General features: G+C 40.0%; 2 protein-coding genes across 10 annotated transcripts; one reads left to right on the forward strand and one right to left on the reverse strand.

Annotated features, from left to right (window-relative positions):
• The first annotated feature begins 15 nt into the window (after positions 1-15).
• On the forward strand, positions 16-18,343 carry parp2 (poly (ADP-ribose) polymerase 2). Its single transcript, XM_063218471.1, has 17 exons — positions 16-391; positions 742-954; positions 1,062-1,205; positions 3,972-4,042; positions 4,174-4,224; positions 4,322-4,418; positions 4,624-4,699; positions 4,820-4,922; positions 5,226-5,385; positions 6,093-6,231; positions 6,398-6,461; positions 10,389-10,523; positions 10,827-10,954; positions 11,319-11,418; positions 11,619-11,717; positions 11,885-12,009; positions 16,914-18,343. Exons 1-17 carry the CDS (start codon positions 325-327, stop codon positions 17,071-17,073), a joined length of 1,932 nt encoding a protein of 643 aa, XP_063074541.1. The 5' UTR covers positions 16-324; the 3' UTR covers positions 17,074-18,343.
• si:ch211-284o19.8 (protein lifeguard 1) lies at positions 18,334-25,872 on the reverse strand. Of its 9 annotated transcripts, none has more exons than XM_063218480.1 (8): positions 24,568-25,871; positions 23,764-23,815; positions 23,096-23,310; positions 22,879-22,949; positions 21,793-21,993; positions 20,016-20,144; positions 19,647-19,790; positions 18,334-19,163 (listed from the first exon to the last, which is right to left on the reverse strand). In XM_063218480.1, exons 3-8 carry the CDS (start codon positions 23,307-23,309, stop codon positions 19,014-19,016), a joined length of 909 nt encoding a protein of 302 aa, XP_063074550.1. In that variant the 5' UTR covers position 23,310; positions 23,764-23,815; positions 24,568-25,871; the 3' UTR covers positions 18,334-19,013. The 9 variants fall into 9 exon arrangements, with proteins under 9 accessions (XP_063074550.1, XP_063074547.1, XP_063074548.1 ...); XM_063218477.1 differs by having other exon boundaries at positions 23,759-23,815; XM_063218478.1 differs by having other exon boundaries at positions 23,096-23,339; positions 23,759-23,815.
• Between the last annotated feature and the right edge of the window lie 1,009 nt (positions 25,873-26,881).

The following is a 26,881-nucleotide window of genomic DNA, read 5'->3' on the forward strand; positions in this document are numbered from 1 at the left end:
ACGGCAATGTAAAATACGGGGCTTAGACCAGATGTAACAAAAAACATCCTCATTGTTACGACTTCTTGAAAGAGTTTGTGAAAGGATAAAAGTTGTACTTTTGTAGTTAGATGGTCAAAAGTTATATGACGTCATTTGCGCGCCTCTCTGATCGCAGTCTTTGTTTTCAAGAAGCGGCTGCCAGCCTTCTACAGCCATTATAGAATAGCCTACTTCAAACAGACTACATTACTCAATTTTAATGTCTTTAGGCTACCATTGTTTGTTCTGAATACTTACACATTCACGGTTGACTTTGTACTTAATCGACATTCTCACGGAGGTATGAGAAGAACAAGGAGCGCCCGTGCAAAGAACGAACCTCAACCTCAAAACGGGACAGATATGCCAGGTAGAAAGTTGTTTGGATGCCTTTCTCTGATACATTCATAATGCGACCATTTGCATGTCTATATCAGTTTGGGTGTTGTTTTTCTAATTTAGTCTCGGCAATATATTGTTATTTGAATACCCAAGTCATAGTCTATTCAGTTCTTATTTCAAATAGGTGGCAGGCTGCCACCTATTTGACTGGCAGGTAGTGAAGAAGGCTAATTGAGGTCAATGGTAGGCCCCTATACCGGTGTTTGTTCAATAAAATAGTATTCTTCCAAGCTAAGTGGTGAAGACATTCTGTAAAAGAGAAGTACTGACTCATTGTTTGTGTTTACATCTGCCACCTCTATGCACCTCTCTCTACAGCTGTATGGCAGTGGGAGGGAGATGATGGGCAGTGGGAGCCCTATCCACCTGCTGTCTGTAGCCAGCTGGATGCTGCAGTCAAGGCAGGCCAGACTCTAGTCGCGTTAACTCATGTGCCTGGTGGTCGTTATGAGGCCGACCTCGTCAAAATGGTTCAAACCAACCTAGTGTCCAAGTACAAGAGGACTATTCGTTCTCAGCCTATTAAACCTGGTAAGGCTGCACACACACAGGGGCCAGTTGGTGTGCCAGATGTTGGTGCTTTGAGATGCCTGCCCTGCATGAGGTATGTTATGACAAATATGTTTAATTCCTCTCAGAAATTCTGGCTGGGGGTGATGTACAGAATGGAAACCACGTTAAAACTGAGGAGACGGAGGAAGCTGAACAACCTGTTGCCAAGAAAAAACGAGGTGGAAAGAGCCAAAAAGCTCCCAAGGATGAGTGTGAAACTGAAACGAAAGGTGAGAACAGCCTATTTTCAGGCTCTATGTTTGTGCATGACATACAATACTTGTGGGAAATCTAAACTTTTTTGCAGCTGTCAATATCATGATGAATCTCATATGTAGTGACTCCACACTGAACTTTTTTTCTCCACTGTTAGTTTGTAACTGAAAGGCACATCACCTATTGAAAATACAAACCCCAACTCCGGTGAAGTTGGGACGTTTGGTAAACAGTGAATAAAATCAAAATGCCATCATTTTCAAAACATTCAATCTATTCATTAGATGGAGAATAGTGAAAAGACAACATATTAAGTGTTAAAACCGAGAAAAAATATTGTTTTGGGGGACATATGTACTCATTTCTAATTTGATAAATCCAACACGTCTCAAAAGAGTTGGGACGGGGACAATAAATGGCAGCAAATCTCGAGGAAGACTAAAAGCAAAACAAAAGACAACGCTTAACAGTTAAATACATTAACCGATGAGATGATTTTATATAAAAAACAGTGTTAATTCCTATCTTGGACATGATTTCACCAGCTTAAATGGTGGGTGTATTCCTTGTCATGTTTTGCAATGTTTTCCTTTCTGTAGTGCTTACAGTGTGACAGGTCTTGACCAAAAGCCCACCATTTTATCACCTGCTGGTCCTTATGATGGAGCCAAACTGTTAAAACATAGTAGAGAATACAATTTGACCTTACTATGTGGCAGTAATCGAAGATCTCCCTTCAAAATATAATGCATGAGTGGCTTTTCATGCTGTTTAAAACCCATTTATACCATTCAGCACTGTATTTAACTCTACAGATGGGTGAGAACATCTTAACCAATGCACTACTGCACCCGCATGCCATCATGGAGGCTGACTTTTGAAGCTAGCACTAACACAAGTTGGATGGTCCATTTTCACTGTAGCAGAGGATGTGCAACGCTCTATTATTGTCAAAAAGAATGGACTTCTACAACTTCTGCTGACTTCTGTAAGCAAAGGACAGTTTCCCATGTCTTCTGGGTCTATTTCAAGTGAGCTCAGGTGCTTAGGAGAATGTTACACCCCTGTATCATTTGCACGCATTAAGCATTCTTAATATGGTCAATTTTCAATAGCTCTAATTCCTGGAGTGCTAGAGTGAGACTACAGCCAATATATATTTCATGATGTCATGAACCTATACAATGGTTTTAGTAACAAAAATATGTCTTACATACACTCAATCGTGGTAAATCAAAGGGAATTCAAAAATGTATGTAATAACTATGGTAATTATTCCCTTTGCACCTTTAATTCTGAGTGACTCAGCCTCTCTGTGATGATCTTATACCTGGACACCTATATTGTCCGTCAGTACAATTCATTTTGAAATGTTCTTCTTTGTTGTTTTATCTTATATGGATGTTTACTAAATTTCACTGATCCCCGTCCCAACTTATTTGAGACGTGTTGGATTTATCAAATCAGAAATGAGTACATATGTCCCCCAAAATAATATTTTTTCTCGGTTTTAACACTTAATATGTTGTCTTTTCACTATTCTCCATCTAATGAATAGATTGAATGTTTTGAAAATGAGAGCATTTTGATTTTATTCACTGTTTACCAAACGTCCCAAGTTCACCGGAGTTGGGGTTTGTAGGATGGATGTTGCCAGGGACAGATTAAGATGGCCTGGGGCTGCTCAGAAGACAAATTTCACACACAAAATGTACGTAGACAGTGTAATAATTAGGAGGTGGGAATTCAGGATAATATGTCTACCAACTGTCCTAAACATGATAGATACAGGTATAATTAAAAAAAATATATTGCATCTTGTCACAATTCTGCGATTTTAACTTTTGGGGAATCAGGGGCCCACTGGCTGGTGGGGGCCCCTAGGCTGCAGCCATATCTAGCCTGTGTGTTAATTCGGGTCTGGATGTTGCCCTTCGATTGGAATGAGTGTTCGGAAGGGCTCAACGTGTACACACTGGCAGCCACTGTTGGGTAATCCGGTGTCAAAAGTTACAATCCTGCACCCACTAGTTGTTCCAGCCATTTACAGCACCAGCTAAGTAGTGAACTCGCCTGTTTCAAGGCCCTAGTTGGGCACTTGAAACGGGTGATTTCAGTAATTTACTAGTGCTGCGAATGACCGGAACAGTGAGTGGGTTCACAATTGCAACCTCTAAAACCATATTAACCAACACTGCTGGCAACACAAATGAGAAAATGCACAGGAATACATTGACACACTGAACATGTTAAATCAGTGGAATGAGGACGAAACTTGCGCTCAAAGCTTTGTGATGCTCACAGCCAAGGACTTTAGTTACACTCAAATATTTTGTCTGGTCCACGTGTAAAAGACAAAGCCAAACATGTCTGAAGCACTCAACGTTTTTTTTGTGGTGCAAACCTAATGACATCAGTGAAAGGTTCGACACTGTGTGTTTTCAGACTAAACAAAAAACCTTGAAAGCCTTGCACTATACATGGGTTTTCGTTTACAAACATTCGTGTTGTGAGGAGGGGCAAGATGCTAAGCAGACAACCATGTGAACCCATTTTTTGAGTGACAGCAGTTTCCAATTCCAACAATAGAGAGGTTGAAGAGGGAATTGTTTACAAACGGGAAACCCATGTGTATTTGACAGTACATTTACAATACTATTTACTGGTTCACCAGAACACTAATGTATGCTACAGATTTTATGAATGTATGGTGTTTGAATGTGTGGTGTATGAATGTATGGCGTGTTTCATAAAATGCTGTATGCTTCTTTGTAACACAGAGGTAGTGAAGACTGTGGTGATGAAGGGTAAAGCCCCGGTGGACACTGAATGCAAGGCCAAATTAGGAAAGGTGAGCAAATCTGGGACTTTTTTTTCTTTCTGCGGAGGTGGTTGCCTTTATTGACAGGGCAGTGGAGAGTTGACAGGAAGGGAGTGGGACGTGTGATGAACATTTTTTTTGTTTCTTTCAAAATGTCACAGGCTCACGTGTACAATGAAGGAAATGAGGTATACGACGTCATGCTTAATCAAGTGAGTGCAAAGTGAAGGAAAAGCTCATATTTGATGGGGTTTCACTAAAAGGGGAACATGGTGACTAAACACACTGTTTTGCATACCAACTTCACAGACCAATTTACAATTCAACAACAACAAATACTACCTGATCCAGCTGTTGCAGGACGACAATTCCAAAACATACAGTGTGTGGATGAGATGGGGCAGAGGTGAGAACACATACTGCATGATTAAGTTTGATTACTACAGGTATTGTTGTAATAACAGATGACATATTATAATAGCACTTGACACATGCAGGTTTCTGCTTCTCTGAGAACAAGGAGTGCATGTATCTGTGAATGCTCTGCTTTCAAAGTAAGGTTAGAAAGGAAGGTAGTGCTGAGAAGAATTTAAATTGTCTTCTGGTTTCAGTGGGTAAAGTTGGACAAAACAGCTTGGTGGCATGTGGTGGGGACCTGGCAAAAGCGAAGGATGTGTTCAAGAAAAAGTAAGAGTTTTGATTGGCTTTTGCCCACTCTTATGACCTTGAGTTTGTGAAGGGGTTTAAACATTATGTAACATTTTAAAAAATCTTTTAAAAAAATTAAAAAAAAAAATTTCATGATAGGTTTGCGGATAAAACAAAGAATGAATGGGAAAGCAGAGCAAACTTTGAAAAAATTCCTGGGAAGTACGATATGATATTTATGGACTACAACGCTGCGGACAAGGTAAGAACTGAAACACGTAATCGGAATTGGTCTTTTAATCACTGTTCCACAGTACATTTGTGTACTACTGCTGAATAATCAAATCATGTAAATAAGAATGACTTGGAGTTACTCTTTATTTTTTTCATCCAATTTTACCAATCTATAGACCACCTCAGACACATGACTTTCGAATCCAGGGGTGCCGTTCTCGACAGTGTCGTTGCTAACTTAGTTAGCAACTTACTTGGTTGCAATGCAATTTCCCATAGGCCAGCTACTAAGTTTCTAAATGGTTAGCATTTGAATGCTGTTCGTCAACAGGAGGAGGCCAAAGTGAAGGATGAGATGGATGCTCCTGCCCAGAAGAAAGTCTCCAAGCTGAACATCAAAGTGCAAAGCCTCATGGAGCTCATTTGTGACCTGAAGGCCATGGAGGAGTGTGTCCTGGAGATGAAGTTTGACACACGAAAAGCACCTCTGGGTATGTCTAAGGCTGATGGTCCACTAGTAAGCAACACGACCATTGCATCGCAACACCAAATCAGGTCACTCTCGTCCTCAAAGACGCTATAATAACTGTAAGCTTTAATGATCTATGAAGTTGCTCTGTGTTGTGACTGGACTGCTGTACAGCCCACCTCTGTGTCTTGCTCGGCTATTGGGTTGCCTCCTTGCGATGTAGTCGCGGCATGAAGAAATTATTATCTTTGTTATTGTTATTAAACAATACATTTGGTAGTATTTGCATGTCCTTTGAATACTATATGTAAAGGTCAAAGAGCTCTTGTCTCACAAGGTTATCTCTATAAACAAAACAGCCACCAACCAGTTTAACCACAGAACACACCTTAAAAATGGATGTCTCTTCCATGTGATGCCGGGTTAAACTTGTAACGGCAGAGAAGCCTAAATGCAATACCCATTGTCATGGCGAATAAAAAAGGGAAATTCAGCTGTTTTAGGTACTATATTCCAAAGATGGAGAATAAACATTAAGGATGCCCCTAACCCCCAAAGCGTGCGCGCGCGCACACACACACACACACACACACACACACACACACACACACACACACACACACATACGTCCATTTAAATATACGGTACTTGGATTTTTTGCGTACTGTGATGGATTATGTTTGTTTTATAATGAACAACTAATATGTTATGCTCTTTGCCTCCTCATAGGTAAGCTGACAACAGAGCAAATCACTGCAGGATACGCCTCCCTGAAGAAGATTGAAGAGTGCTTGAAGAAGAAGGGCAGTAACAGAGATCTGCTAGAGGCCTGTAATCAGTTCTACACCCGCATTCCCCATGACTTTGGGTAAAATGCCACCAACTTTCCATTCTGAAATATAACAAGCTTGAAAATGTTTTTACATTACATGACACAGCTGACTGAAGTCACTTTTCCTAAAACTTTTTTGGGATGGGAGCTCCTGTAGCCAACTGACCTGTTTGTAACTGACTCTAAACGATTAACCCTTTAGGTTACGCACGCCCCCCGTGATCCGCACGGAAGAGGAGCTGAAGGAGAAAATAGCATTGTTAGAGGTAAGGGATTTTGTTAACACTTAACTTGACGCCGGCGTCATATGTGTGGCATGACGGTGTCATAACAGTGTCATAAGACAGTCATGAACATGGTCAATGTCAAACATTTTATTGAGTATTCATATATATTTTATGAGTTATCATTAAGTGACATTCGGTTTTGGTAAAGACAGCCCAAACAATGTTAACTTTTCATGACTATGAAACATTATTTATCACACTGACTCATCCATGACTGTCATGACACCGTTTTGACTGTTATGACACTTGTCATGCCAGTTAAGAGTAACCAGCATTTTGAGGTAAAACTGCATGCTCACATTACATCCATGGAATTTCAGCCACTCAATTTTGGGTTTGGACAGATTGCGTCTGTGTCTTGTCTCCACGAAAAGGATCTGTGAGAAGCACAGACACTTCCTGTTCCAGTAGAGTAGAGAAGCGTAACATTTATTGATCCTGAGGGAAATGAAGGTGGCCAATTGCATACATGCATAAATACAGAATACACAAGACATTACACACATCATAACACATATATTAACCATTAGCTCACTCTTGCATACATTCAGCCAAAGGCAGATCACACACACATACAGTCACCCACATACACCGCATTCCACATTATTACGCAAATGACATTTTTCGCGGTTTCCCCAAATAATCAATACAAATGACAGTCATCATAATTTTCAAGTCATCAGTCATTAGAGTACAATTAAAAAGTTTTTGAATGAACCTTCCAATGACATCTGTATTTTTTTTAAATAATAAAAAACTTAAAATGCTCTGTTCCACATTATTAAGCAAAATAGTTTTGTAGTGTTGTAATCCAAATTTCCAATTTACATCAAAACAGTTGGAATTTGGTACCTTCTAAATTACATTTCAATGTTCAATACTTGGTGATAAGCTCTTTTTCTTACTAACTGGAATGCTGCGTTTAACATTGAAGTCAATGGCAGGGCATTGTATGGGAGTTATGGAAGCCCAGATATCCTTGATGCTTTGCTCTCAACTGTTTTTGTTTGTTTGGTCTGGTGACCCACACTTCACTCTTCAATATACCCGTAGATTTCTATGCCACCTGTAGGTGCTTTGGTGGTATCGACATTCTAACTCACCAGACATAAAACCCCATTGAAAACGAATGGGATGTTATGTCTGGTGAGTTAGAACGTCATCACCTTCAAAGGCAAGGCAAGGCAAGGCAAGGCAAGTTTATTTATATAGCGCATTTCATACACAGGTGCAACTCAATGTGCTTCACAAAGTTAACAAATGTAAATGAAAGGAAACAGGGAAGAAAGAAGGAAATGAATTAGAGTCAAAAAGCATTTAAAAACATTAAGATAAAACATAAGGTAAAAATAATAATAAAATAAAATAAAATGAAACAAATTAAATAAAAAATAAAAAATAATAAGAATAAGTAATTTAAGCTAGGGGAAAGCATCTGAGAACAGCTTTGTCTTGAGTCTAGATTTAAAGCTATCAATAGTGGGTGCATTTTTTACGTCATCTGGAAGCTGGTTCCAAAAGCTTTGAGGCATAGAAGCTAAAGACTGTCTCTCCACACTTTGTTTTGACTTTTGGAATCACCAGCAAATTCTTCTCCGTTGACCTTAGTGACCTAGTTGGTGCATACAGCTGAAACATATCCAGTAGATATGTGGGTCCCATTCCATTTAGTGATTTAACACAAGTAGCATAGCCTTAAAATCAATTCTGTAGCTTACTGGGAGCCAATGCAGCGATCTTAAAATTGGAGTAATGTGGTCGAACTTCCTTGTCTTTGTAAGAACCCTTGCAGCTGCGTTTTGTACAAGTTGAAGCTGTTTAATGGTTTTATTGGGGAGGCCAGTAAAAAGACTGTTACAGTAATCAACTTTACTAGAAATAAAGGCATGTATTAGCTTCTCCAGATCATGTTTAGACATCAGGCCCCTAAATTTAGAGACGTTTTTTATGTGATAAAATGCAGACTTAGTAATAGCTTTCATGTGACTGTTGAAGTTTAGGTCACTGTCAATGAGGACCCCAAGATTTTTAACTGTTTCCCTTGCTTTCAGTCCCTTCGTTTCAAGGATAGTAGCAATCTTTTGTCTCTCCTCTCTTTTCCCAAATATAATTACTTCAGTTTTATCTGTGTTCAGCTGGAGGAAATTGTGAGACATCCATTTGTTAATTTGGTCCATGCAATGATAGAGTGATTCAAGGGGGGTATAGTCATTTGGGGACATAGATAAGTAGAGCTGGGTATCATCCGCATAGCTATGGTAATTTATGGAGTTATTCTCGATAATGTGTCCCAGTGGCAACATAGCACCTAAACGTGGCAGGGAAATCTACGGGTATATTGATGGGTGAAGTGTGGGTCACCAGACCAAACAAACAAAAACAGCTGAGAGCAAAGCATCAAGGATATCTGGGCTTCCACAATTCCCATGCAATGCCCTGCCATTGACTTCAATGTTAAATGCAGCATTCCAGTTACAGCTTATAACCAAGTTTTGAACATTGAAATGTAATTTAGATGGTACCAAATGCCCACTGTTTTGATGTAAATGGGAAAAAAAGAAAGAAATTTGGATAACAACACTACAAAACTGTTTTGCGTAATAATTTGGAACAGAGCATTTTGGGCATTTTAAGTTTTTTAATATTTTAAAAAATACCGTTATCATTGGTAGGTTCATTCAAAAACGCTTTAATTGTACTCTAATGGCTGATGACTTGAAAATTATGACGACTGTCATTTGTATTGATTATTTGGGGAAACAGCGAAAAATGTCATTTGCGTAATAATGTGGAATGCGGTGTAGACACACACACACACACACACACACACACACACACACACACACACACACACACACACACACACACACACACACACACACACACACACACAGAGCTGCAGTTGGTGATGAGAGGTAGCATATAGCAGATAGCAATTCATCACAGGTGCCATAGCTAAATGGCAAGGAGCACAGAGCAGTCAAAAGTGAAAAAATGTACAGGAGTGTCAGAAGTCACTGAGCATAGTCCAGAGAAATAGCCAGGGTAGAGTATCCATTGAAAAAAGATGGGCGGGGATCACAAGTTCCATACTGTGTGGCCTCGCCCCACTTCTGCACACACACACACACACACACACACACACACACAGACAGGTACATATACAGTAGCATAAGATGAGGAACCAATATTGACTGGTGTGACCCCTTTATAGTCCATGGGCCAAACCAGATACTGGGACCGAACACAGGGGGCGCTGTTCATTGTTGTTCATTGCACTGAGAAGGATGACTTCAACAATGACATGATGCATACATCATGTGACCTACATGACAGCTTGATATTATACAACATTGACAAGTTGTCATAACCATGGGTTCAACCAGGAGGATGTACTGGGTGTCTAGAATGTTATTTACTTCATGCGGTGGGGTAATTAATTTGGTGAGGATGACTCATCAGATCAAAAGCTACCAATCTGAGGTCTACAATATCTAGACATAATCTGGGCATGTGTAGGCAGTTTTATCACAACTAGAAATTTGCCAACCCAGATGGTACCCGTATGTTAAGTTTTGGATACTTGGCCCAATGCTTTGGATAATTGTCTTCCCGTTCGGACAACATTGTTTCAAGGCTAGTGTGATATCTGCTTGCTTGCCCTCCTTACAGAGGCCTCACAGCAGGTGATGCGCTCCTCTGATTTAAATGTCCCCTTGTCAACAACTTTTCTGTTTTTTTGTATGTTGCAAGTGGGTCTAACAAGGATCCACAACACCACCAGGCCTGTCTTCTGTATTCAAAATACTCACAAGGGCTGCACAGAGTGCGTGGGTGCGTGTTACAATTCTTATTCCAACTAGCCACTTATGATTTTTGTAAGCATGTTTCTTCTCTGTTCTGCAGGCTCTGAGTGACATCCAGATCGCGGTGAAGATGGTGGAGTCCAGCACCAGCAGCACGGAGCATCCGCTGGACATGCAGTACAGCTCCCTCCACTGTGACCTGCAGCCACTCTCCTCAGACAGCCAGGAATTCCAGGTCAGCTCCCACACTGCACTGCGTTTTGTTTTTCCCCCTTTTCCTCTCCTTAACTCAGTCTCACTGCACTCCTTATTGGTTTGTGGTGCAGACCTTGTGCGCTCTCTCTCTCTCTCTCTCTCTCTCTCTCTCTCTCTCTCTGACCCTCTTCCTTACTCACTCACTCACATGATCTGGTAATTACCGTTATTAAATTATGCTGCCCTCTTCTGGCTGTGGTTTAAGAGCTTTGCTAAAAATCTCTGTCCGTGTCTTTCTTTTTCTGTCTTGACTGACCATGGCTTGTTTGACTGACCCCATCAGGTGATCGAGAAGTATCTGCAGTCCACTCATGCGCCCACTCACACTGACTACACCATGACTGTGCTCGACATGTTCGCTGTGGACCGGGCAGGAGAGAGCGACCACTTCCTCTCTGGGATGCACAACAGGTGCCAACCAGTTGCCTCTCTCTCTCTCTCTCTCTCTCTCTCTCTCTCTCTCTCTCTCACACTCACACACACACTCACACTCACACTCACACACACTCACATTAAGGATAGACAAAATCTCTCTTGTAAGAAATACAATCATAAACGCCACCAGTGTTGAAGTGCATCTCACCACAGTTCTCCCTCTGCCCTATTATAGAGAAGGCCTTTGTCTCTGTCAGATGGCACATGCTACTCTCTTACTTGCCATCATGCTGCCAGTTATGATGGTGTGAGGCCATCAACAATGCCATTATTCACGAAACACTGCATTCCAACACATGTTCAAGTCTGTGTGTGTGTGTGTGTGTTTTCTCCTGTGCAGGATGTTGCTGTGGCATGGCTCTCGTCTCTCTAACTGGGTGGGCATCCTGAGCCAGGGGCTGCGTGTGGCCCCTCCTGAGGCTCCAGTCACTGGCTACATGGTGAGGGGTGTGTGTGTGTGTGTGTGTGTGTGTGTGTGTGTGTGTGTGTGTGTGTGTGTGTGTGTGTGTGTGTGTGTGTGTGTGTGTGTGTGTGTGTACACTCTTTACTTCAGTGAGTATTTGTGTGTTTGTTTGTACCACCACTCTTAATTTGGTTTTAACCACCAACTTCCTGTTTTTCTGTTCCAATTCCCTTCTAGTTTGGCAAGGGGATTTATTTTGCTGACATGTCGTCCAAAAGTGCCAACTACTGCTTCACCAACCAGAAGAATAATGTCGGCATCCTCTTGCTCAGTGAGGTGTGTACCGACCTGGAGCACTTTCTTACCTTGGTGTACATTTTTGTTTCTGGCTTTTTTCTCAGTACCATTCTTCTTTATTAATGTAATCAACAACATGTGGCTCCTGTGAGGGCACCAATTGTGTTGGCTCAATGTAACTTTTTATGTGGTTTTTGCGGTCTCAGGTTGCTCTGGGTGACTGTAACGAGCTGCTGGCTGCTGATTACAATGCTAATAGGCTACCCCCAGGGAAGCACAGCACCAAGGGACTGGGGCAGACCTCCCCTAACCCACAGAACTCTGTCACCATGTAAGTGCAGCCTCCCTCCACCATTCTTTATTCCCAGTAACCCAGGTGAAAAAGTGGTTCAATTTAGTACAATAAAAGCACGACTGAAGTGTACTTAGCATGTTAAAAGCGCACTCACACTTTTTGTGCTAAGAAAAAGTATGTTTACAATATGCTTATTTAAAGTGTACTTAAAATTAGATGTAATTAAGTTGCTCTCAAAGAAAGTACACTTTGCGAACCATACATAAAGTGCACTTAGAAGATGTTTGGCTAAAGTGTATTTAGAGGAATATACTAATAGTGTTCTAATAGTGAACTTACTAAAAGTATATTTTTTAATAACATATTGCAATTGCACTTTTTTTAAGTGCACTTTGATTATACTTCACCCAAGTGACTTCGAAGTGTGATTTTCTATAGTGCGCTTTAAAGTAAATCACTTTAACATATTGGAAGTATACTTTTTCTAAGTGCACCATGATTGTGCTTCATCCAAATATATTCAAAGTGTGCTTACACAAAGTGCATTTACCCATCATGCATCATCATGCATGTACCATCATGCAATGCACTTCTTGGAGCTACATTTCTCAAACAGAAATCCATTTACCTCTAAGGAATATGTTTGGTTTGCATGAAAATATTACTCATTGTTATATTCTGCATTTATTGTAGGAGTTTTAACATTTTAAAGTGGTACACAAAAAATGGCCATGTTCCCACCGTCATTATGATGGTCACGTATATGTTCTGGTATACAGTCCCAGGAAAAAGTTTGTACATCCTTTGAAATGTTTTACCTTTCTGTCAAAATTGGTCATAAAACATGGTCTGATCTTCCCGGAAATCACAAGAAGGAACAACCAGAGTCTGCTTTAACTAATTCAACCCAAATATTTACAAGTTTTCATATTTTCATTGGCCATAAGATGCAAACATTCACAGGACAGCAAGGCATAAGTAAGTACACCCTTGCATTCAATAGGTGTTAACCCTAAGTTAGTCGCAATAACCTCAACCACATGTTTCCTGTAGTTGCAGATCAGATTAACCAAATAATCTGGATGTATCTGGTCTCCCTCTTCTTTAGAAAACTGCCTCTCGTCAGCAAGGTTTGTGGGATGTCTGGAGTGCATAGCTTTCTTGACTTCATGCCTTTTTTTTGTCAGGGCTTTGACTGGGCTATTCCAGAATGTGTATTTCATTATTATGAAGCCATTCTAAAGTCGATTTGCTTCTAAAGTATGGGTTGTTGTCACATTTCAGCACCCATCCTCTTGTGTGCTTCAACTGTGTGACAGACTACCTCACTTTTTTTCTGTAAAATATCTCGATAAACTTCTGAGTTCATTGTTCCACTGATAATAGCAAACTGAAAAGGGCCTGAGGCAGCAAGGTAGCCGCATATAATGATGCTCCCGCCACCATAATCAAAGGTGCAGATGATGTTTTGGTGAAGGTGTGGTTCTCCAGTTCTCCTCCAAACATGACATTGTGTGTTCCCCTGAACAATTCAACTTTGGTTTCAACGTTGGTCTACAGAATATTTTGCAGTAATTCTATGAAGCATATACATGCTTTTTCGCAAACCTCAAAGGTGCAGCAATATTTTTTTGGACAGAAACCCCATTAATTTTAGATGGCAGAATGAATCCCATTTTTAGCTATTCTTGGTTACATCTCCTCTTCTGAGTATGGTGGCGGGAGCATCATTATATGCGGCTACCTTGCTGCCTCAGGCCCTTGACAGTTTGCTATTATCAGTGGAACAATGAACTCAAGTTTATTGTGATATTTTACAGAAAAAAAACGTGAGGAAGTCTGTCACACAGTTGAAGCACACAAGAGTATGGGTCCTGAAATGTGACAACAACCCATACTTTAGAAGCAAATCGACTTTAGAATGGCTTCATAATAATGAAATACACATTGTGAAATAGCCCAGTCAAAGCCCTGACAAAAAACAATTGAGATTATATGGCATGAAGTCAAGAAAGCTATGCACTCCAGACATCCAACAAACCTTGCTGACGAGAGGCAGTTCCCTAAAGGAGAGGGAGACAAGATACAAACAGATTGTTTTGTTAATCTGATCTGCAACTACAGGACAAGTCTGGTTGATGTTATTGCACTAACTGAGGGTTAAAACCTACTTAATGCAAGGGTGTACTTACTTATGCCCTTCTCTCCTGTGAATGTTATGGCCTTATGACCAATAAAAATATGATAACATGTAAATGTTTGGGTGGAATTAATTAAAGCAGACTCTGGTTGTTCCTTCGTGAGATTTCCAAGAAGATCGGAAGATCAGACCATGTTTTATGATCAATTTTGACAGAAATGTAAGACATTTCAAAGGGTGTACAAACTTTTTCCTGGGACTGTATATAGACTCACACTTCCCATGATATCATGGTGAGAGGTAAGTTGGAACTAGTTGTTCAAACAAAGAATCAAGGGTCACCATTTGTGATCAATTCAAATGATCAACTACAGGAAGGTGGAACAAGAATGAAATAAAGTGAAATGTGTATCTGAAATCTCTGTAACAATGCAATGATTGTAAATGTCAGTCGTGCTAGGCATGTATACTGTATCACTACTGTGACATGTGGCTGTGTGTAATGTACAAGCTCTGAGAACCAGCATGGATTACATGTATTACATTTATATTATTCGTTGTACTTGGGAGTGTACTGTAAATATACTTCAAGCATACCTGTTATATATTTACAATACTTAATATGATATACTTTTTACATACTTAAAATGTTCCAATGTAGTCCAAAGAAGCATGAAGTTAATATACTTTTATTGTACTTCTAGTAACAATAAAATGTTATAGAAGTGTACTCAAGCACACTATTAATGCCATACGAATGCATGACAAGCGTGTTTGGAGCATACTTTCAAAAGTATGCTTGTAGTGCACTTAAAGTTGTCCAAAAGCGGTGCCAATTTAGCATCCTCAGTGTGCTGCAAGTGTGCTGAAGTACTGCTTTAGTAGTGCTTCAGCGCACTAATAGTGCAATGAAGCGCACTTTAAATCGCCGAAAATAGTACACTTTGTACTAAGTACGGTCAAAAAAAGTACACTTTAAGTATATGGGTTTTTCACCTGGGAAGTTCTGCGGTGTTGGTCTTGTCGCCTGATGTGTGATGCTGGCAACCATGAAGGATGTCAGCCCTACTGTATAAGAGACCTTGGCCATGTGTTGTATTTCACACATCAATGTAGTGACACCAAGTTGTTGCTTCAGTCACTTATTAGTTACAGTGAGGAGAATAAGCATTTGATCCCTTGCTGATTTTGTTGGTTTGCCCACTAATAAAGACATGACCAGTCTTTCATGTTAATGATAATATGTATTATAATATGATGAGACAGAATATCAAAAAGAAAATCCAGAAATTAACTCTAAAGAATATATATTAATTGATTTATATTTCATTGAGGGAAATAAGTATTTGATCCCCTGCCAACCATTAAGAGTTCTGATCCCGCAGATCAAATGGCACTTCCAATCAACTTGTTATCTGAATTGAACACACCTGTTAATAGTAACCTGCACAAAAGACACATTGAATCTGCAGAATCCGCCCATAGAATCAGTCAATCAATCAAACTAAACTCGCCAACATGGGACAGACCAAAAAGCTGTCAAAGGATGTCAGGGACAAGATTTTAGAACTCAACAAGGCTGAAATGGGCTCCTAGATATTAAGGAGCAAGCTGTTGGTGCATTTCTTCCCAATTTTAGGACATACAAAATGATCATCAATCATCAATCTTAGGCCTGTATGTGGTTCCATACAAGATTTGACCTTGTGGGAATTTAATAACCAGAAAAAAGCACCTTAAAACTGTATGGGAGGAGCTAGGAAATTATCTCAAGGCAGCTGGGACCTCAATCACTAAGAAAACTATTGGAAACACTTGATACCACAACAGATTAAAATCCTGCAGTGCATGTATGGTACCCCTGCTTCAGAAGGAACCTGTTCAGGCTCACCTGAAGTTTTCCAATGAACATCAAACTGGATTAGGATATGATTGGGAGGTGCTGGAATCAGATAACACCAAAATCAAACTGTTTGGCATTAACACAACTCGATGTGTTTGGAGGAAGAGAAATGCTGCCTACGATCCCAAGAACAACACCTTCTCCAACATCATACATGAAAGTGGTAACATTATGTTTTGAGGTTGTTTGTCTGGCCAAGACACAGGACAACTTCACATCGTCAAGGAATGGATGAAGGGAGACATGTAAACGTACAATGCTGCATGCCAACCTCTTTCCCACCAACACTAGACTGAAGGTGGGTCATGGATTGGCCTCCCAATATGATAATAATCCATAACATACAGCCCAAGCAACGAAAGAGTAGCTCAAGCAGAAGCACATTAAGGTCATGAAGTGGCCTAGACAGTTTCCAAACATTAACCCTATAATAATCATGTGAAGGGAACAAAAGCTCCCATTTGTCAAGCTACAGTCATACAACTTAAATGATTTAGAGATGATCTGCAAAGAAAAGTGGACAAAATCATTTCTAACATATCCACAAACATTTTCATTAACTTAAAGAAACATCTGACCTCTGAATGAGAAAACAAGGGCTTTGCCACCAAGTATTTTGTCTTCTTTGACTAGAGGGGTCAAATACTTATTTTCCTCAATGGAATACAAATCAATTAAAATATATTCTTCAAAGTTATTTTCTGGATTTTCTTTTTGATATTCTGTCTCTCCATATTAGAATACATTTTATCATTAATATTATAGAATGATCATGTCTTTATTAGTGGGCAAACCAACAAAATCAGCAAGGAATCAAATACTTATTCTCCTCACTGTATGTAACCTCTGTCCTATCCTTATTGTCTTCATTAAAATCTCTGTCTCTCTCTCCCTCAGGAATGGCACCACGGTGCCCATGGGTCCTCCTGTAAAGACGAGTGTGGGGCAGGGTGGAGGCTACAGCCTACTGTACAACGAGTACATTGTTTACAATCCTGCTCAGACACGCATGCGGTACCTGCTGAGGGTGCGGTTCAACTATCAGTCGTTATGGTGATGTGGTTGCACCTGAATTGCGAAAGAGGTGCAGAAGTTTGAAATAAAAAATGCCTTTTTAAAATGTTTTTTTTTTTTTCCTGTTTTACCTGACATGTTTTGACGGTGAAACTTCTGCCTTACAGTTTTTCTCGATTGCTTCCACACAAGTGCCTCCACACACCCATTTCCCAACTCCCTTAACCAATGTCACTGAACACTACGCACAATTCCTTCTTTACACTCACATTTCAGTTTTAAAACACTCTTTTCAAACCACTACACACAATTCTCTGGATTGAACACACTGCCATTCAAAATACTAAAATCAACGGCCATCCTATGTTCACTTCCTCATCAGATGGGCAAACTCTCTTCATACCGGTTTACAATCTGAAATCATCACCCCATAAGGACACACATTGCATGTGATATTGATGAAAACATGAGTGGATGCAGTGAGAAAACACATTTGTTTAGTTTTTGAACTCCAAAATCTGTTATACAAGAGATCACTTTCATGTGGTTACCCAATATTTTACAATAAATTAGTACATTTTTTTTAAAAATGTCAGAAAAATATGTAAAATATAGAGTCTAAAAACAATATTTCAGTATTTTACTACAGAAAAATACCCTCTTTAGTAAGTAGAACAGTGAAGAAAATAAGTTTCTACTGTGTGTCAAGTTGAGAATAGAGTTTTTACCTTGTGCATATTAGTGTTCAATGGTTCACATAAGAGTGTATTGAAATGACTGCTTGTGTGTGTCATTTGAGAACAACATGACATTTTTAGAAGAGAGTACGTCGTTTTGAGACAAGACGTGCATTTTTCAGAGGAAGTGAAGAGTTCTGCCCGTTGCGTGAGAGGTTTGGAGATTTGTGTGTAGAGTTTTGAGAATTCGAGAACTGATTCCGAAAATTGTGTGTAAGCAATCGAGAAAAACTGTAACACGCGCACAGAGACACACACATGAAGACGGAAGTTTCACCGTCAAAACATGTCAGGTAAAAGGAAAAAAACTTTTACATGTCTGAAATGAAAGAAAACATGAAGAATTGATTCAACACTTAGACATAGTGAACGTCATACATCTGCCTTCGAGTTAATGAATTAACAAATACCATTATGCACTACTAGGTGATTGTTCTTGTCATTTTGCGAGGGGGTATATGAATGGTTTTGTAAAAAAAAGAATGTGTACAGCTCATATGTTTTCAGTTAGTATAGTTGTTTGTTTACATATTAAAGGATTTTTTTCTTGCAATAAACAGAACCTATGTGTTTCCATTTTGTTTATTTTTGTTTTGCTAGTTAGTTGCTTATAGTATGTGTGCTTCTTGTGCTATATATCTTTATACAAAACTACGAATACATCAGTTCCAAACGAAACAAACCATGCACATAACACTTGAAATAAGAATATTGAGTTTTCTTTGGTTACATAAACAAGTGAATGGTAATTATTTCTTAACTCGGTGACTTGAATAAGCACTAAATGCTTGCATTACAAATTATAATCATCGGTTCCCCAAACCTTGACCTTGGTTGTGTCTATTTACAGTGGCTTATAATTTCACATTTTCCATTTTGAGGTGTATATTTTAAACATTGGCTAGGTTTCTTTAGTTAGTAATTCCTCAAAGCTACCCTTAAATCTTTCATTCACCTGACACGAAAAAAAGAACAAATCCAGCAGGCGGACAAAGATGCGTCCGTCTATGCAGAGGGGACCTGGGAGCTCCAGGCCAAAAAATCTGCCGCCTTGTGGACATAGGAAGGAATTACAATTTAAAGAATGCGTTTCAGACGGACAGACATACCCTCTGGGACGCATCTAAAAATAACTCCACAAAAATGTCAGCTTAAGAATAAACACATTTGGCACAGTGGACCAACTATTCACAATCCAAGATGAGAAGCAGTTTATGTATCGTTTTTTGACGCCACACAACATACTTCATTTCCTGCCTCCGCCAAAGATCATCAGTATGTAGAGGAAGATATTGATCATGTCCAGGTATATGTTGAGGGCGGCGAACACGTGCTCCTCTGGGCTCAGGGCATACGTTGCTCTCCCCATCACAAGCTGGCAATCCACCACCAGGAACTGCACCAATGAAATGCAAATAACGGGTTGGGGAAAGGAAAACCATGCACATGTGCACACAGGTGCATGCACACACACGCTCTTCACTTTTCATCTTGACTTGATTTGGATTTATACGCGATTAGTCTGTCTTCAAACACCGGTATAGTTTCCTACTAAGACACAGGGAAAATAACAGTGTATGAGAGGTTATGCTTTGCTATGTACTGAAAGGATTGGATAAGGGTTGCAAGTCAGTCTCCTGTCCTTTCCTGTGTCCTCTTGCTTCAGAGGTAAGGCTCTTGGTATTCACAACGTTGAGACTCACGTCATGAGGACAGAGCTCACAGGAAAGAATGATTTCAATTTTTAGGTTATTTTTTAGTCCATACCCAGGGGATCCTTATCACAACACAGTAAAAAAAAACTAAAACAAAAGCGAAAAAACACAAGTTTTGAAGTTATGAAAGACACATTAACATTGATCACTGGAGTGGCACTTACCATTGAGAACAGTATGGCTCCAAGAAAGCCATAGAACACCTGCAGCATTTTGGAGTAGAAAAAGATGCTGAAGAATCCCAACATCACAACGTTCAGTGCCAGTGCAAACAGCAATCCGTTGCAGACGGTGAAGTCCACTTTAGTCTGGGTGGCATGCGCAAACGGAACATACACTATATTACAAAAAGTATTTGCTCACCAAGGACACCTAATTCTGATCATGATGGGTGAGCAAATGACATACTTTTGGTAGTAGTTTCGAAAGGGGACATTGAATTGAATTTGAATTGAACCTAGGCCTACCTTGGGTACAAAAGTGCAGATTATAGTAGTGATTAAGTGCATTTGGGAACAGATAGGAGACCCTACCTGTGCTGAGAAGGCTATGACGCCAACAGAGATGGCCAGAGTGGAACCCATGGCAATGATGACAGCAGGGGTGTTGTACATTGAGGCCACCGTGCCCACCATGTACGAGAGACTGACTGTGATCACACCCTAGAAAATGAAATGATATGTAGAATAATTATTTTTAATGTTGTAAGCATAACTGGTGGTTGTGCAGATAAAATCAATCAGTTTAGCTCGCATCAAATTGCAAATTTCTCAAGAAGATAATCACAGGACCCATGGCCTGATTACATCACTGTGAAAAGGAAAGTATACCACTGACAAAGTGTTTAATCAGTTGGCTGATGCAGTGTGTGTGTGTGTGTGTGTGTGTGTGTGTGTGTGTGTGTGTGTGTGTGTGTGTGTGTGTGTGTGTGTGTGTGTGTGTGTGTGTGAGAGAGAGAGAGGCTTCAAAACATCCATGGTGGCACTCATCTATGGTAGCTTAGGTCATGTTCATGGGCTGTGTGTGAGAGTTCATGGGCTGTGTGCTTAAATAAGAAAAAAGCAAAGCAGCTAGCTAAGTATTGCTCACTTTCTGCAGTTATTGGCAGTTTGCAAATATGGAGAAGGAGATGCCACTTGTATCCTTGAAGAGGCTGTAGACCACTCTAATTTTGGTATTTAAAGACACCTTATTGCTTCTTTAACATTGTTTGGGGCGCTGTATTGTTTTCTCAATAACTATTGGTCCTCCCAAATAAGCTAATCGTGTGTGTGTGTGTGTGTGTGTGTGTGTGTGTGTGTGTGTGTGTGTGTGTGTGTGTGTGTGTGTGTGTGTGTGTGTGTGTGTGTGTGTGTGTGTGTGTGTGAGAGAGAGAGAGAGGGAGAGAGAGAGACAGAGAAACAGAGAAAAGGCAAAAAGTCAAACAGAGAGCATGTACAGTTGGCTAATGAAATGTTTGGAACAGGCTGCCAGCCAGCCAATAACCACAGTCTTAACAGTCCACCCTTTTTTTGATTTTCACATATTTGCAGTATTTTCAAGCATTATTCATGAATGTGCATATCATTTTCTTCTCAGTTTTTTCAGTAATTAGATTTATTGGATCAGAATTATTAATCACTGGAAGTGAATGGGGGCATTAGCATCAAGCCAGACAGGACAGGATTAAATAGCTGTTTTGCACTATGGTGAATTTTACATTAATTTTTAAGCACTTCATAAGAACATTTGATGATATTTTGTTTGCCCCCATAGACTTGCATTGCTACGCTTAATTTGGCTATACTGTTAAACTAGGCAATGGAAACACATAGACAAAAATTATATGCACATTCATGAATAGCCTAATGCTGGGAAATACTGCAAATATGTGAAAATCATATATGTTCCTTTAAGCCATGTAGTCCACCACTATCTGAATTTTGTGTTTTATTCCATGGCAAAAAAAAAACCCAGTTTTGCCATGGAATCAATCACAATCACACACACAAAAAAGATTTCAAGTGTGCTGACTCGCGACTCTAAAACTTGAATCAGACTTTGTCCTGCTCCTTAACCTGGGATGTAGTGCAAGATCTTCCTTCTCAACCTCTGCCATATTGGTTCTCAACACACAAAAAAACACCACTGGACCTCATCATAAGCCTCCCAACGCCCCTTGACCTCATCACAAGCCTGCCAACTCCCCCCTTAGTATTAAAAAAAATTGAATAATGCCCCCGCCCCCCACCCCCGCGCCACCGCAAATGCCTCCTGGGGGCGCTGTAGAACCCCCATTGAGAAACACTATTCTACCGCTACCTGACTCACCAGGGCCACGAGGTTCCATGGATGGAGCCTGCTGAGGGACCTGCAGCAGATGAGGCACATGGCGGACACCAGGTAGACTATCAAGGAGCTGTAGAAAATCCAGATGTTCTTCAATACAGCATCCTGCACCGCGCTGGAGAAGGTGAACACACACACCACACTGAAGGTGAAGACCAGCTGAACAGTCACCACGCAGAACACCTGTAGAACAGAGTAGAGTAGAATAGAACAGAATAAAATAGAATAGAATAGAAAGTCTTTACTATAATCATAGTAATGAGATTTAAAGCATCACCTTAAAAGTGCACACAGCACAATGTATAGTAAATGATGTAGACTCAGCTACTATAAAAACAACAAATACTACTTACAATGCAATTAAAAAAAACAACTATATAAATACACTAAAAGAACTCTGACAGACAGAAAGAGAGACAATTATATAACAGATAAAGCAGCACTTGAGGCCAAAGCGATGACAAGTATATTGAATGGTGAGTATTTCTCTCTCTCTCTCTCTCTCTCTCTCTCTCTCTCTCTCTCTCTCTCTCTCTCTCTCTAGCCAGCACAGCACAGGTTATGAAGTGATGCCAGAGATATGAGATACATGCATACATACACAGTTAATTGGCACCTTTTATTGTGTGTCACAGTATTGCTATACACATGGCCAGTAAACATTGTCCTGGCATCTTTGCATGCGGTTGCTGTGCAGTCTGTCAATTTTCATTTTTGCAGATTACCACACTGTCTGTGTGAGAAGGCAGCTCAAGTTCAGTTTGAGCTGTTTGTGACTATCAAATGAAAATCAAATGATATCTTGCAGCAACATCAGATAAACATCCTGTGCAGTGTACACAGTGGAACATCACGAACGTGTGTTGTGATTGTAAGGTTTGAGCCCTTGAAATATCTTATTTTCATGTTGTTTTTGTCAGACCATGTTGACTGTCAGTTTGCAATTTGGTTTACATGTTGTGATGCAAAGTGAAATGTGAAGATTACAGTACTACACATCAGCTCTGCAAAACCAGCCATCTGTGAGACATCATGAGCAATTCTGAAGTTGAACATGGTAGGCCTTACTTTTCTGATGAATGCTTGTCGAATTGTTTTGTCGTCAAAGCCAGACACAACAGGCCCGTCACTTTCACCCACTACAAAAAAAACAACAAAAAAAACAGGAAATGTTTTCGCTCGGTTCATGGTTCCTGTGCCACACTGATGCCAGTGTCTGCACAGTGCATCACAGACACCATTTATTGGGAAGAACATCATCAACATCAATTTGTATGATCCTCACCTGGATATTCTGCTGAGGTGCTCTGATAGCCTCCAGTGAAACCAGGCTCTGGTGCAGGGAAGTGAGGGCTAGGCGAGGGCTGGGCAGCATAGGGGGGCGGCGCTGGGCTGTAAGGGGGGGGCTGCTGTGTTTGTTGTGCCTTGTCACAGGCTGAGGGCGAGGGGAGAGGTTGCTCCGGGTCCTCATGAGGTAACAAAAGATCAGTGTCTGCCATTCTGTTTTATTAGGGATCCAAACACCTAAACTATTAACACTGAGGTGAAGCCGAGGAAATAATATATTAATAAACAAGTGCATAGAACATATAAACAACACAGAATACTATTGGTTGTTGTTTATATGTTGTATGCACATGTATATCTTGTGGAAGTCTGTATCTGTAGGCCTATATGTTGCAGGTACAAGTCTGTATCTCCTCACACTCTGTGTGTCCTATTGTAAATTGCTTTGGATAAAAACTCCTGTAAGAGTAATGTGGTTAGCCAGTCTTTCAGTCATTCTAAAAGGTGATACAAAAAGAAACAACAATAAATAAAATGGCCTGTGAAAAAAGGCCAAAGAAGGTACGGCAGTATCTTTGAAGCGTATGGACAAAAAATGAGAACAGTTACATATTAAAAAGGAAAAAGAGAAAATGGGAAGAAATGGAAATAATAATCGTACCTTACTGTGTTACTGTACACACGTCACCAGACCAATGGGCCCACGAGACTTAGCCTACTGTGTGGTCGACAAGAAGGAACAAATGACACAGATCATTTTCAGTTTTACACCTCGGTGTAAAGTCCACAGTCCACAGTCGATCTGACTGTGAATTAGTTTACAACGGTAGAAACTGGCACTGCAGTATAGAAATAATGATGTAAAGTCAAATTTTAACTGGTTTCTATGAGAGAATACATTTACTCATAATCACATGGTAACACTGCAGATCATTTGAAAGACTTCTTGTTGACTTCTTGTGTGGCAGGGGGAAAGCCATATGCCGTCTAGAATGCATTGAAAGTGAAGATTCTCACACAGGAAACATGAGAAGCTCAGGAAGTGCCTCAATCTAGTTTACGTCTTTCCGATGTAACATGTGTAAGGAAATGTAAGATATTCATAGGAAATGAATACATTTTATTTGCACTTCCTTTTGGAGATATTGTAAACAACTCAATTTGTAGTCCTACTGGTACACAGATACTATATCACTGCTTTTCCAAGTTAAGTAGGGGTCAGTTAAACATACAGAGATGACATAAGCTATGTGTTGTGTTGTGCTATGAAGTGTTTCCTTTGAAACACACATTATGTCAGATGGCCTGAACTTATCAAGCAGCCCCAATAGAATTTGTTAACCAATTTGATCCGGACCACACAGCACTGAGTTAGCTGGACAAACTCACTGCACAGAGGTTGTTTTTTTGTTTTGTTTGTCACAAGTTATATTTTATAACCTAAAAACAGAACAGATGAAGCTATCCTACCTGTGCTCTTTTAAGTACAAAAAATGTCCTCCTGCTCCCGTCAGTGCTGGCAGACGAATCTCACTCAAGCAGTTTGTCTCTAAACTTTTTGATTGTGAACACTTCCTCAATTTAGGGTCAGTGGTTGGATGTGAAAAAGCATGATTGGTTCAGAGGGGAAATTCTTCTCCTTTGGTAATAGGCTACCTGTTAGTGCACACTTTAAGTTATGTGTGTTGTTGCCTTAATCCATATAATGTCCTGTTTCATACATTTTAAACCTTCTATGTGCACATACCGTGTAATGGTTATGGCTACTTAAACTTTATTTCATTTACACAACTGTGTTTCAGGATTGAGGTCATGTTGCCACTGAGAATATTATTATTTCCAAAGGGTAACTTCTTCTAACTGTCTTGCTAGTACCTAGCTCAAATATTTACAGAATAAAACCTTTAAAATGAAACAAAACCTATTATGGATAACTGTATGCATTACATACGAGTCCTCATGAGAACGCCATGCTCTTCTATTAGATGATTTACCTCTTAACTTAACCTGGTTTACTCCTGAACCAGCTTCTTTGTATAGGCCCCAGGTGTCTTTCCAGGTGTGAGGACAATGAGAGGTGGGGAACCTTTGTAGCCTACCACTGAGGGTTTTTCCCAATCAACATCCCAAAGAAGGAGAAAAATCTGTGATGAGAATGTATAGTCAACCCAGACATAGCATTTTACATGACTCAAAAACGTCCAGTATCCAAGAATAAGGAAGGGCAGTATGCTGTAGTAGGACAAAGGTGTTTCCTAGTACGTAGGCCTAAAGCATTTCCCATACTCCTCAAGAGTTTGACAATTCGATAATTAATTACAGAAATATATGACATCATACACTGGGGCGAATAGTCATGCATTAGATGGCCAATACATCTACCCAGAGCAGTTTGAACTGTACATCTCTTCTCTTCCTGCTGCCGGATTCAGAACATTCAGCCTAATATCGTGGTGGAGTTTTTGTGTGTGTGGCCTCAAAGAAGGGAACGACATCACTCATTTGGTTTCATTTTAACAGCAACGTCATGAGACAGTAATCCTGAGGACCCACTGTGTAATTCCAGTGCAGTGATTTCAAGCAGCAACAGCGGCATGCCCCAGCCTGAAGAAGGCAAACGTTTAGTTGTGAAATCATGCCTTTTCATTGCATAGAAGCGACTGTTGCAATGGATTTCTAGAGCATTATTAACACATATTGAGACATATTGAAACAAGCAAGGACACACAGTTTACACAGCACACACAGGGTTTAACCTCCTATTCTCTTAAAGGGGTATGCCACTATTTTGGGGCTTATTACAGTTAAAATCGTTGGGCAGGGTTTATAAAGGTGGCAAAGTGTCTTATTTTTCATGTTAAGCGTTGTCTTGCTTTAAGACAAGTTAAAAGAGGGAATATGTCGCTAAGCTAGTGAAAGTCAATGTATCCGTGTAGCATTGTAGCATGCTTAACATGAAAAATAAGACACTTTGCCACCTTTATAAACCCTGCCCAACGATTTTAACTGAAATAAGCCCCAAAATAGTGGCATACCCCTTTAACTTGCCCGGGCTGAGAATTGGCATACCCAGAAATGTTGTGTTTGTCATGTTATTGTGATAGAAATAAGGAACCAACAAAAGTAATGGAAATAATATTAATTGTATGCAATAAAATAGTAATAGAATAGTAAATATTCAACAAGTAGTCTGTCTTTTGATGATTAACATTTTTTTTAAAAAACACATTGGAACTCAGATGTAGGCCATACATTAAGTTTGTTGCCTCTGAACTAGTCGGCATTCTTTTAGTATTATTTTTTGATCTTTCAGACTTTTCATTAGTGACAGGACAATTGAGAGAGACAGAACACGTTTTGGGGGAGAGAGATCAGGAAGGGTCCCGGAATCAAAGCTGGGTCGGCCACAGTAGGGCCTAGTCGGCATTATTTAACTGGTTGGTTGAGTGCACCTTAACCGTGCTCCCATATGTTCCTAATGTAGGTCATCTTATACTCCCTGCCCTTAAACAAAATAGGGGGTGACATAGCACATGACTGACCGGGCTGGGCAAACAGTGTCAACACATTAGATGCATTACGTTCACCATGTCTAACTGCTGAATTAAGACTTAGATTTTTCTTCTGTTTCAGACATGTAAAAGTTTTATTCTTTACCTGACATGTTTCGATATCCCAGTCACTATAAAGTCAAAACATGTCTATTAAAGGGTAAAACTCGTACATGTCTGAAACTAAAGAAAAACCTAAGACTTGAGCGGCAACAAATTGTATTTGTTTTACC

The sequence above is a fragment of the Engraulis encrasicolus genome, chromosome 16 (genome assembly GCF_034702125.1).
Source record: "Engraulis encrasicolus isolate BLACKSEA-1 chromosome 16, IST_EnEncr_1.0, whole genome shotgun sequence".
Taxonomy (NCBI): Eukaryota; Metazoa; Chordata; class Actinopteri; order Clupeiformes; family Engraulidae; genus Engraulis; species Engraulis encrasicolus.